The following is a 13,846-nucleotide window of genomic DNA, read 5'->3' on the forward strand; positions in this document are numbered from 1 at the left end:
AGGTGCAGTGAAGTGCTTGTACACTTTTCTCGATAATGACCATATAGGAAGACCCACTCGGTTCACCTTCGAACGAGTGACTGGTACTAAGGTGGTGGCAAATATGGGTGATCTTTGCGAGGATGAGGATCTGTCCTCGGAGGAGTTAGTTGAGATAGAGGGTTGGCATGGAAAGGATGACTAGGATTGTCCTTAGTATTTTGGTGTGGAGATATCTGGTCATTAGGATTAAGTTATTTTGATTTTTGTAAATGATGTATATGAGCCCTAATTTATTTTGAAATTATTTGTAATTATTAAACTCTTATATACTAATGAAGCTGGTATACATGTATTTTATTTTAGTTTAAATTTAAATTTATTTATTTCTTATTTCTTTACTACTTGAATATTTTATAAGCTTGAGTAATAAGATGAAGGCTCAAAATTTTATTTAATTTTGCTTTATGAATATAAGAAAAATTATTATTTTTCTCTTTTCAATATAGAACTATTTCACAAATTGTATTAATAAAATAAGGATGTTACATCTTTTTTCTATCCTATGCAACCTCAATATTCTCTCTAATCATTTTGACTTGGTCGTTCTGCTGCTGAACCAAATCTGATGCATATAGAATTGCTTCTTTAGCTTTGTACCAACATAGGGGTGTTCTGCACTTCCTTCCATACAATGCCGTATATGGTACCATTCCAATACTAGCGTGATAACTGTTGTTGTAAGTAAATTCTACCAAAGGTAGACATTCGTCCTAAACTTCGTGCTGCTCCATCACGCAAGCTCGTAGTAAGTCCTCCAGAGATTAGATAGCTTGCTCCATTTACCTGACAGTTTGGGGATGATGAGTAGAATTCAGTTTCAACTTGGTTCCCAAGGCTCCTTGCCGACTTCCCCAAAACTTTGATGTGAACTTTAGGTCTCTGTTTGGCACAATGCTCATACGCTGATGTTCCGCTTTTGACTTTTGGCAGGTTAAGCACTTCTCAACATATTTGACTACTTCTTTCTTCATCCCATATCGCCAAAAACTCTTTCGTAAGTCTTGATACATCTTTGTTGCTCTTGGATGAAAACTCAACTTACTCTTATGTGCCTCATCTAGTATCATCTCTTTTAGCTATTCATTTTGAGGAATACACACTTGATGTAACATATGTTAGGTTTACATTTATAATTTTATTTTGATTTATAAACACTTTTAATATGCTTTATTTTTAGAGTTTTTACCATTTTCTACTTATTTGAATAAATTGGGCTTATTACAAATAAATGCTTTAATTTTATATTTTTGGTTATTTTAACCACTGACTACTCTTTCAGACATAACTTTTTCTATAGATTTCGTTTCTAGCTGATTTCACTTGAATTAGATTCTACACATCCAGGAATTCAAAATGCATATATGGATCGCTGGATTTGGAGTTGTTTTTTTTTATTTTTTTTATGATTTTTTGAAGTTTAAGTAGATTTGCTGAATATTGTTGCGAGATTGCATTTGGACCCTTTGTTATTAGATAATTGTATTTGGTCTTAAAGTTATAATTAAGGCTCAAATTTTGGCCATATAGTTTACCCTAATTAAAACCTATAAATAAACTAATAAGGTTATGAATTAGGTAAGATGTGTGATTAGACACTTTGAGTTTTTGAGATTTGCACGTAATAAAAATCCTTATTTTTTTACCTTCTCTCGAATTCTCTCATTCTCCTCTCATTCTTGCTTCAGTTAAGTGCTTCGATGGAAGGATAAACTTCCCGTTCAATCCATAGAATCTAGATGCTGTAAATCCAATTTGAGTTTTGAGGCAAATTGCTCCGAGTTTGTTATTTTTTTTCTCTAATCTTAGATTTATATATTGCGATTATGATTAACTTTTCTGTGGTTAGAATTCAAATTAGGACTCGATTGATACTTTGATTTGATAATTAATGCGGATTAGGTTAAATGATGATTTGATTTAATTCGTAACTTTATTCAATTAAGTTATTCGGTTGAATTAATAATTGAATCGGGTGATTGTTCAAGCGTTGATTAAAATCTTTAGGTACTATGATAATCATAGTTACACAAATTTGGTATTTTGTGGATTAATTTTCTTAAATTTTTTTACTTAATTTTATTTTGTTCATAATTCAATTTAATTAATTTATAGTTGTCGAACTCCTAAAATTTACTCAAATTTTTAAAGAACCTAAAACTGAATTTAATGAACCCGTAAGGTAGAAAACAAGTATTATTATCAAGATAAACACACCCAACGCATGGAAAATGAAAACTATATTAATGAACTAAAATACTTAGAAAGTTAAGATTACATCCAATCTCCTATGAAGTTCTAGCCACTCATAGTGTACCAAATAACAAGAAAATACATGGAAAGAGGATAGAAATTAGCCCTCTAATGGTGTAGTCACTCTCCCATGCTTCTTCTCTTGTTCTCCAATCTGAAAAGCCCACTTAGGTCTATGAATGAACTCCATTCTTGTGCATGAGCTCTTAAAATTTAGGGCATTTATTGAATTCTAGCTCAAGCGAGAACTTCATAGAGGTGCGTTCGAGCTCTAGTTGGTATTATGCTAGATATGACATGAATTAAGAACAGATTTAAGAACTTGAATAAAATGAGTTCATAGCCATGAGTGTCAAAGTTGTAGAGGCGTGGAAGAAGAAGATATGGAGGAACGGAGAGCAGAGAGCAGAGTAAGTCTTGACAGGTGGAAGAGGAGGAAAAACATACAATCTATCCCTAAGTATGCCTTAAAGAAGGATCTCCTTAGTATCCTAATGTTTAACATTATAAAAACTAGGATAAAATTCAAAGAAAACATAATTATCAATGGCAAACTTAGAAACACTTAACAATTTTTGGAAATAGAAGGCATATGAAGTAACTGATTAATGATAAATCATTTTGAAGAGTTAGAAATTTGAAACTTTGTTTTACCAGCATGAATAATTAACAATTCTATGCCATCACCAATTTTAACTGAATCTAAACATGTGTAAGGTGATTTGATAGTCATATTGCCATCATTATTGGTGATATGATGAGATGCTCCATTACCCAGGTACCACAAAGGATCAGCAGTGGTGGAATGAATAGCAAGACTTGGTGTGTGTGACAAAACAGAAGCTTGACCAAGATGTTAAGATACATTTGCTTAGGGTGTTCCCTGAATTTCCTAATTATACCTATGCCTACGATCAGTAGCCAAATGTCCACTCTTACCATAAATTTCATAATATGTCCTTTATTTACCCCAAGAATTATGTGGAGAAGGATTCTAGTTATTTCAACTACGACCTCTACCAATATAGCTTCACCTCCTCTTTGAGAATGAAGAACTCCTCTAGGAGTAAAGGTTCTACCTCTATTCGAATAGCCTCCTCTATCATCCCTATTGGAATGTTGGAAATTGGATGGCCCTGAAGCCACATTTGCATGAATCCACAATTTTCTTTATGTCAGTTAGATAGTCATTAATGGAGGGATCTTTCTTGGCCATTCTTAATTGTGATTTCAGCTTCTTGATCTTTGCACATGTTTGTAAAGTGTAATGAACTTCTAATCGATTCCAAATTTGATGAGCATGAATCAATCCTATGATGTAGTGGTTCGAGGAAAAATGAACAATGGAAGAATTGAAACAAAAGGGATTCCAATGAAAAGAATGAGAACCCAATAATTGTATTGATTGAAGGAGAAGATACAAGGGAATTTCTTACACAAACTGAATGCTAATCAATTATTTTTGTTATCCAGCTATATATAGTTGGTTCATAACTAATAATCCCAACTAACTCCTATTTTTTTGGGACTTAACATAAAATGTTACCTAACTCACTTACTAACAATATTTGTATAGAAAACTCATAATTCACTAATATCCTGCATCATCCTACCATCTTTGTCAAGATAGGTGAGGTCATGGAAACCAGCAGCTAGGCAATGATAAGTTGATCTTGTTATTCGTGATTAACATATTATGCATTGATTTTGCCTTTAGTCTCGTCATTTTGATTTTTGTATTCTGCTGAAAGATGCATTATCTTTGAGAAATTTGGTGAGTTTCAAGCCGCAGAATGTAGCAGTAACTTGTTATCTTCAGATAAGGAAATTATCATTATCTAATTTTAGGGTTAGTGGTGTTTGGAAGGTGTGTGGGGTGAAAGGGGTGGTGGTTGTGTTTGCGTAAGCCATGGCTAAACTTCTCAAGCTCTTGATACCATATTGGAGTTATTAGGTAACAACTGACAAAAAGTAATGCAAAAGAAGATTGTATTAATTTGTGTCTCCAAAAAGAATATACAATTTGCTATATATGAAGGAGGTTACATGATCAACTAATTGGATCACCTATAACTAACTGGCTTGACTAATTTGTACTCTTAAAAACAAAAGATCAAGACGTGAAGAATGTGTAGTTTATTCTTATTCTTAGGAATAAGAATTTTCCAAAAATGAAGAGAAATAAGAGGCTACTATCAATATGGAAAAACTAGGTAATAACTTACCTGACTTAAATTTTGAGGAAATAAAAGAAGCACACATTTACTTTATAACAGAAACTGATTCAAACAAAGAGGTAAATAATGAACATTCTAAATTATAAACAAAGTTGAAGTATTGAAAGATGAGAATTGTGAGTTGCAAAAAAAAAAAAAACTACTTAAAGAAGACAAAAACTTTAGTAAGAATTAATCATATGGTAAAGTTATTAAGCCTTAAAAGAAAATTGATGAACTAACTAAGGACATTTCCATCTTTGTTAGTGGAATTGATAATCTAAACAAGATTCAAAAACCCAAAGACACCTAGGTGATAAAACTATAATAGGATTTGTTACTAATATTTCACAATAGTTGGAATACTGTGATATTAACTATACTAGAGACATAATAAAGAGAAAAAGAATCGAAGAAAGATGTCATTTCATTGAAGCAAATCTTATATCATAGTCAAGCACAAAACACAACAACACTATAGTTCTATGAAAAGCAGAAGCATAATACATATCTATAAAGGATCTTATTCACGGCTTCTTTGAATAAAAATCAATTATAAGATTATGATATACAAAAATGAGATTCACATTGTGTCTAATAATACTATTACTGTTAACTTGTTAAAAAGTCTTATTCAGTATTCACATGTCAACGAAATTAAAGCAAAAGTTATTTAACCAAAGATAAAGCCATTAACTGAAGAAAGATTTAGTTTAATTAGAGATCATCTGAACATGATTTCTCTTAAATTGACATAGTATCAATTTAAGCATGCATCATCTGTATCCCCTAATCATCTGATCTTAGCTATATATCATTTGATATATGTGGCAATATTTGTGAGATAAATGTGTTTCAAAAATTCATACGTTTCTAAATTTTCAAATCTTTTTTATCTTTTCTTTATTACATCATTATTTGCAACGTTTCCTTTCTTTATATATATCTATATGAAAAAGATATCATGTAATGAGCAAAATTTTTATTTGCACAAATGATACTTTAAACTTGGAAGGAACATGAAGAAATTAATAATACTTTTGTATCTTTTGAGTTGTTCAGCTAGATCGGTCGCTTAAGACTTTTCATCTCCACCCGTTGAGAATAATTATGTCTTGTTCATGGGTTATCTATAATACACACACACACACACACACACCTGCTTATTACTCTATGCATTAAATTTTGAAATGTATAAAGTCATTTTTATATACGTGACTCCACCTACTTATTACTTTATGCATTAAAATTTAAAATGTACAACTTACGAATTGAAATTATATTTTATTGCATTCAAATTTGGAACCTATAAAGTCACTCCTATTGACTGTACTTACTTATTACTCTATGCATTAAAATTCGAAACGTATACTTACAAATTGAAATTATATTTTATTCATACTTATTATCTTTAAATTGTATTTAAAGAATGTTTATTAGAATTGATGGTTATATTATGTTACAAACGGCAATCTTAAATTACCATTTATTAAAATTAATTATAATACTTTTAATGATTTCTCAATTAAAATTATATCTGATTCATACTTATTATGAAATATATTTAAGAAGAATTTATTAGAATTGATGGTTATATTATGTCAAAAATTTAGAGTTACCTTTTAATTGAATTATTTTATTAATTAATTTAATATAATTTATATTTTAATATTTACTTCAAATACTAAAATATAATTTTAATAAAAAAATACATTTACATAATTATTAGTTTATATTATATATTGTTAAATCAAATTTCTAATGAAAAAATAAGGTTATATATTTAAATTATTTTATTAATTAGTTTAATATAATATATAGTTCAATATATATTTCAAAGACTAAAATTTACTTTAAAGTAAAAAATTTGTTAAATTGAATTTCTAATAAATTTTTTTACATATTTAAATTATTTTATTAATTAGTTTTATATATATATATATATATATATATATATATATGTATATATCAATATTAACTACAATACAGATGAAAAGACAACTTTTATTATACCAATTTCATATTTTCTAACTTTTCATAAATCTCCAAGTAGGACTTCATTTCTACCTATATAAGTCATATTTAGTTGTTTACACAAACTTTTGAAAACTTGCTCATGGTTTTTCTATTGTCATCTTTTTTTTTTTTTTGGTATTTTGCAATCCTGTCAACAATCAAGAATTACCTATCCACGTAAGTACATGTATTTTCAAATTTGATATTTTTTTTTGTTTCACTAAATTATGTTTTCCATGCTTTTGTAAGAGAACAACAAGTTCCAATGAAGATAAATAGACTTTTTTTAACGATCTAAATTCAACAACAGATGATTGGAAAATAAAAGTGCAAATATTACAGTTGTGGGATACACTATATATATGTCGCAAGAAAGAGTTAATTAGTACTAATACGGTACTAATTGATGAAAAAGTATTAGATTTGTATTTTTCTTCTCAAAAATTTATTATTTTTAATAAATTATAATTATGCTTTCTTTTATATGTTGTTCTATGATAACTAACTAACTTAATTTATATTTAAATTTTCTAATTGATTAATTTTTTCTATAGAACAATTACATACATGCTTCCATAGGATGGAGTATTTCTTACAGGTTTAATGATATATTAAAAGAAGGAAAAATATACTCCATAACAAATTTTTCAATGACAAACAATAAAGATAGATTTGTTGTGGTTGAAAATAATTCTTTCACATTGCAATTCTATGTCACAACTATTATTAAGGAATTAAATAATGATAACATAATTCCTTTCTATATCTTTGAGTTTGTGAACTTTGAAGATCTAAAAAGTCATTGTGAAAATAATGTCTCAATAGGTATTTTGCTGTAAAACTTTACTAAAATTTGCTATATAATTTGTATTTAATTTATCAATTAGTTTCTTAAAATTATTTATTTTATGAATAGATGTGATTAGAGTGGTCATGCACAGAAGTTCTGTTGAAGAAAAAACAACTGCTCAAGGCAAGGTTAATGCTATGACGCTTCAATTGGAAGACATGAGTTATAAACAACTATTTTAAAATTATTATTAATTAAAAAAGTATTATAATTTTGGTTAAATTATTTGCAGAGAAAATAGAGTGAAAGTAACATTGTGCAATAATTATATTGCACTATTCAAAGAAATAATAAAAGATAATTTATCTAAGGATTCAAAAATCAATGTTGCAATGTTCACATCTACTATTGTAAAAAGAATTTCAAGATATTTGTATTATTATATTTTTAAAAAAAATTATTTAAATAAATTATATATATATGCTTCATATTTAATTATAAAAAAAATGAGTATATGTATTATAGGTAATATTTCTATTTCCACATCAAGATCAACAAAGATCTATGTCAATATTGACATATTAGAAGTTACTCATTTTATAGATTCATTCAAGTATTGAAATTATTTAAAATCTCTCTGTTACGTTAATTATTGCTAATTCTTTACTTTGTATCTTAACCACGTTTTCAATTATTCATTATCACTTTGTTGTAGGAATTTTAATGATTTGCATATTGCTTATAATGTTGATAATACAAGATCTACGATTCTTTTTAAGTTAGAAAATTTCAAAAACATATCTAAAATTTTGACAATGGCAAAATCAAAGAGTGATATGGTAAATTTAATTTCACTTATACTTTGTTCTTCTTATTTAACTTTTAAACTAATTTTTCAATTAATTTTCAGTATGCCGTAATTGGTTGTATTGCAACTGTGAACGATATATTGCTTAAAAATTGTTGGTATTATATTTCTTGTCCCAATTGTAAGAAGAAAGTTTCTTTCACAACTACAAATTTTAAATATGAATTATGTTATAAAGACGTTGAGTACTCAATGACAAGGTAATTAATTTATCACTATGTATTTTAATTTTTAATTTTTCATATTAAAATAAATTAAATTATATATTATTACTTTAATTTATATACATTACAGATTTCGTCTTAAGCTTGATGTTAGAGATTCTACATATTCAACTATATTTGTCTTATTTGATGAAGTTGTTGAACAATTAGCACAAGTGAAGTTAAAAGATCTTATTGCAACATCTGAAATTGTAAGTAAATGTGTTAAGTTCTAACTTATTGAAAAATCTAATCAAATGATTTATTATATAAATAAAATATATTAAAACATATAACTATTTTTATGTGATAATTTTTTTAAAAGTGATGGTGAAGGATTAAAGTTGCCTCCACAACTTTTAAAGATTATTGCTACTTCACATATTTTTCAAATAAGAATGAGTATTTACTTTGAAAGTCGTGGAAGACAAAGTTTCACGGCAAATAAAATTGTGAAGCTGACAGTGAAGGTAATATAGAAAATTAAATTGGAGTTTCATTATTTTCATTTAATGTGTATAATATGATGATTAATAACTTTATTTTTATTGTCTAATATTTACAGATTGAGAAGGAAGAAGGTTTAGACAATATAAATGTAAAAAAATAAATGAAAATGATTTGGCAATAAGTTGTTCACCTATATTTTCAACCGTGGAAACACCAAATTTACCAAAAAGAAGTAAAAAATTAATGTATAAATTATAAACTTATAATGTATTGTTCAAATTTTTTAGATCATGCTATAATTTATATTTGATATTTTCTTTTAGGTTGCAACTTGAGAAAGACAAAGTAAAAAATGGTAAACATAAGGCAACAATAGAAGATTTAGAAGATTGAACTATTTTTATTACAATACTGTATAAATACTTTTAATATTGTGTAAAATCTAAAAAGCAAAATGTCATCAAACATTTAAGTCTTTTATAAAATAATTTTGTTATTTTATTATATATCTCTCTTATTTTATTATTATATATATTATGTATTGACTTTTCTCTTAAACAAATCTTATATGTCACTTAAACTTTATATTATATTAATATCTCTAATTTTAATTGATATAAAAATTAATTTTTATATTAAATACAATCATTCTTCTCTTTTAATTTCTATCTAAATCTTAATTGAAAATTTTTTAACTACTCTTTTTTTCTTTTCTTCTATTATTTTGATTTTTTAAAATAATTTAATAGGAATTGATATATAATAATTATGTACAACCTATTAATGTAATTAATGTAGATGATATGTTATATTATAATAATTATGATGATAAATTTATTTTTTTAAATTAAAAAATAAACAATATTTATACTTAATGATTTTGTTGCAATATTTCTTTTTATAAAATGTTATAATGAGGATGATAAATTCAAAATTCTCCAATTAAAACTAATTAATTATAATAATTAAAATAAATTAAACATTATTAAATATCATAACAATGAAAATGAGTATGATTTGATTCTTAAATTTTTAGGTAACTGTTCTATTTCTATATTTAATAATTTTATATCGTAATGAATGAATAAGTAAAGAAAATATAACATTTTAACTCTGAATTAAGTTCAAATATTATATTTAATTTCTATATATATCATTTGTTTCAAAAATTAATAAACATTTCTTTTTACGTACTTTTAAAATTTTATGAGTAGAAAGTCTAAATCTTCACAACTATCAAACGACTTTCAATCCGAGAAAGATAGAGATTAGTGTTTAAAATGTTATAAAAATATTTTTTATATTAACATATCAAATTATATTTATTTAGTGGAATTTCATATTCTATATGATTATTCAAAATTTTTATATTGGAATATAACTTCTAATGCTTTTAAAAATTTTTCTAAGAGCATTTAATTACAAACATAGAGAATATTGTTTTCTAATGGAAAAATTTAGTCATTTTATAGGCTTATAACTAGTTTTCAAGATATAAATCAAAATACAGGTATTACACATAAAAATATGAAATCAATACAAATATTTTTTTATTAATATAATTATTTATTATGTTATATTCTTAAAATTATATATTTTTTAATTTAAAAAAGAATATTTAAATCAGGTTCATTGAATATTGATTTTTTTTTTATGTAGAACCAGGTAATGTAGAAGAGAGACAAACACAAACACAGGGATATCACACAAAAAATATGTATCGCCCCAGATTTTGTAATATAGTTTGTTTATTAATATAGGTGTTTACGTGGACTTTGATGTGTTGTGTATTTATTATATATGTACATATATGTATGAAGTGAATGGATTGGATTGACTGGAATGGTAGATTGAATATATATATATATATATATATATATATATATGTGTGTGTGTGTGTGTGTGTGTGTGTGTGTGCGTGTGGGCATGTGTGTGTATACAGGCTAAGTGTGGATGTTGTTCTAGGGCATTCTCGCTGTAGCGAGAAGGCATTGGGAGAAATGGGTAAAATTGTTGCCTTTTTGGGTTGCACTTTTGGGTACAGTCTCGTTGTAACAAGATTCTGCAGAAAGCAGAGTGTAGTTTTCTCTAATATTTTTGCTGTAGCGACAGGGGGCGTCGCTGCAGCGAGGTCACTACAGCGAGAGTGTCGCGACCAAAAAGGGATTTAAAGGAGTTAGGGTTTGGGAAACTCATATTTCCCTTTTCCTTCTTCAAGATCCTTTCGATTCTCTCGACTCAAAACCTTATTTCATTGATTAAATTGCCTTCAAGCCGTTTGGGAGTAAGATTGAAGGTTGGACTCGTATGAGGAATGCTTGGAGGTGCGTTTTAATGGTTAGAGTTTCGGTTTTTCATCCCTATTCTCTGTTCTTTTGGATTTCCTTGATTCTCATGAGATTCCTTCATGTATTTAGGACTAAGTTCGTGTGAGGAACACTTCCTAGAGCTAAATTCGCGTGTGGGTCTTCAATCTGAGATAAGGGGGACTCTACCCTATCTCATTGTGTTTAATTTAGCGTTTATTTCGTTGAATGTTATGATGTGATTGAGATAGAGAATAGGAAATGTGTGATTTGATTAAAATTTTTGTGTGTATTATAGAGAATTGTGAATTGATTGTGGGGTTGACATACCCTTGATTGAGAATGTGTGTGAGCATGTTGAGGAATGACGATTGAATGATGTAAATGGATATGGATGACCTGTTGATATGTTGTGTGATGGAATAATAGCATATGTGCCGAGTATTGTAAATGAATGTGGGTCTCTGTGCCGTGTAATGTGAATAAATATGGGAAAGTATGCTCTGTGTGATATGCTATGAATGGTTCAACGATACACTAGAGGTGTGGAAGATGAAAACAGTAGAAATACCTTAGGGAAGAGAGAGTGGTGGTGACACCAACAGTGAGCGTGGGTGCACACAGGCCACACACTCTCCTCCTGATTAAACCTCTGACCACTACCTTTGTTGAACGACTCGTGACTGCCCACGCGGTATCCATAAGACGGCGGTAACCAACGACCATTCATCGTGTGAAACTGTGATCACAGTGCCACAGTGAGCATGGCTAGGTGCAGTAAGCGCACGTGTGCAAAATGTTAGTGCAGTGAATGCACCGATTATGTTTTGAATTGGAATAGATGATGAATGATGCTTGTGAATGAGACTGAGATGCTTGTATTGTGGATGCATGATTTAAATTATGTTAGTAAATGTGTAAAATTTGATGTGAGTCTCTACGTTTATGTGTATTAGATAGTGTAGAGTATTCACCCTTATATTTATTTTTCAGGTGGCCAAGACAATCACCAGACTTAATGAAGGAAGGGATGAACTGCTATAGGACTTAGATTGTATTTTGAAATTATAATGTAACTAAATTAGTCCTGTAACAGTCTTTGATATAAACTTGTAATCCTTTATTGTTTTGAATCGTTTATGAAACTCTGTGATGAGATCCTTTATTTAAATGAAAATTTTTATTACTCCCATCTTTCGAAATTATTACTTGAAAATTAATTTAAGGTGTTACAAAATACATCTAAAAACAATCATCAAATCTCAAATTCACCATATCTACGTTAAAATGATTAGAACACATCTATTTTTTAAATGGAGATATAATATTTTAATGTTTATATTAAAGTTATATTTATATATCTTTAAAATAATTACAGACCTAATAATAATATACTTATTTTTAATTCAATCTGCAAGTTTCCTTTTATAAAGCATTTTAAATTTATTTTATATTTTATTTAAATTAATATTTATTCTTTTAATACTTTTTTAAAATATTATTACATCATTAAATTTTTTTATAGATACATTTATTTTTATTGATTCTTAATTAAAATGATAAATGATAAACAAACCAAATTAAATATTTTCAAAAATTAAAAAAAAATTAATAGATTTATTATGTTAATTTTATGACCCAAACAACATATAGTAAAATGCATGAATAGTTATATAGTGAAATTTTATTAATAACTTTTTAAATTATAATTATAAATAGATAGTCTATCATGTAAATTTAATTCAATAGATATATACAAATGCATGAATAAAAAAATATTATATTTAATAATGTATTGTTTTAATTATTTGTTTCAAAATTTTATAATGATGAATAGTTTATGATATCATGAAACAATATAAGTTTTATTTTTACATTTTAATAATAAAATACTTTATGCTATTTAAAATTATTTTCTTAATTATATCATAAATTTTTTTTTAATCTATCAAACATTTAAATATATTTTAACTTTATAATATTTTAATTATACATATTTTAATTTTATAATATTATTCGAATATGTATGATATTGTTTGTAAATAAATTTGTTTATATAACAATAAAAAAATAATATATTTTAATTTGCATACATTACCATATAATTTTTTTATGTATTTATACTAAAATTTTTATTATTATCATTTTTAATAAAATTATGACAATAATAATTTATTCATTTATAAAATAAAATATTTGTTAATATCATCATTAAATTTTTTTAATTAATTTAAAAAATTTTAAAAAATTTGTAAGTAAGTTGGTATTTATTTATTTATCTTTTAAAATTTATTATAATTATTACCATATGAAATTTATTTATCATATATATATATTAAAAATTCACTTATTTATTTATTGGCCTTTTTAAGATACAACATATTATTAGTTTTATTATTATCTTAATAAATATTATCTTAATTTTATTAATTCTATTATTATTGCATTTACAAATAATTATTTAAAATTATTTCATATTTTAAAGTTAATTTAATTTTTTATTTTAATTAGAGAATAACTATAAAAATTTATTCATGCATGTATTAGTATTAATACTATAAATTATGGTGATATTTGCTTATTTATTTATTAATATATATTGATAGTACACGTATAGAGTTTATCATAAATACTCTTCTAATTAATATTATATCATACAAATCATAAATTAAAAATATGCTTACTTATTTATTAATATTTTTTTA

At 26.3% G+C, this 13,846-nt stretch overlaps 1 protein-coding gene across 1 annotated transcript; it reads right to left on the reverse strand.

Moving 5' to 3' along the window:
* Positions 1-542: 542 nt before the first annotated feature.
* Positions 543-1,052, reverse strand: LOC113870043. Its single transcript, XM_027506641.1, has 2 exons — positions 826-1,052; positions 543-711 (listed from the first exon to the last, which is right to left on the reverse strand). Exons 1-2 carry the CDS (start codon positions 1,050-1,052, stop codon positions 543-545), a joined length of 396 nt encoding a protein of 131 aa, XP_027362442.1.
* Between the last annotated feature and the right edge of the window lie 12,794 nt (positions 1,053-13,846).

This window comes from Abrus precatorius, unplaced genomic scaffold (assembly GCF_003935025.1).
Source record: "Abrus precatorius isolate BTA unplaced genomic scaffold, Abrus_2018 Scaffold6, whole genome shotgun sequence".
Lineage (NCBI taxonomy): Eukaryota > Viridiplantae > Streptophyta > Magnoliopsida > Fabales > Fabaceae > Abrus > Abrus precatorius.

What these genes read in the sequence shown, in the direction of transcription:
- LOC113870043 (XM_027506641.1), bottom strand. Translation starts at nt 1,052, where the DNA reads ATGTATCAAGACTTACGAAAGAGTTTTTGGCGATATGGGATGAAGAAA. An exon ending in CATCATCCCCAAACTGTCAG is followed by an intron (nt 712 to 825) that starts GTAAATGGAGCA and finishes TTACAACAACAG; the next exon opens with TTATCACGCTAGTATTGGAA.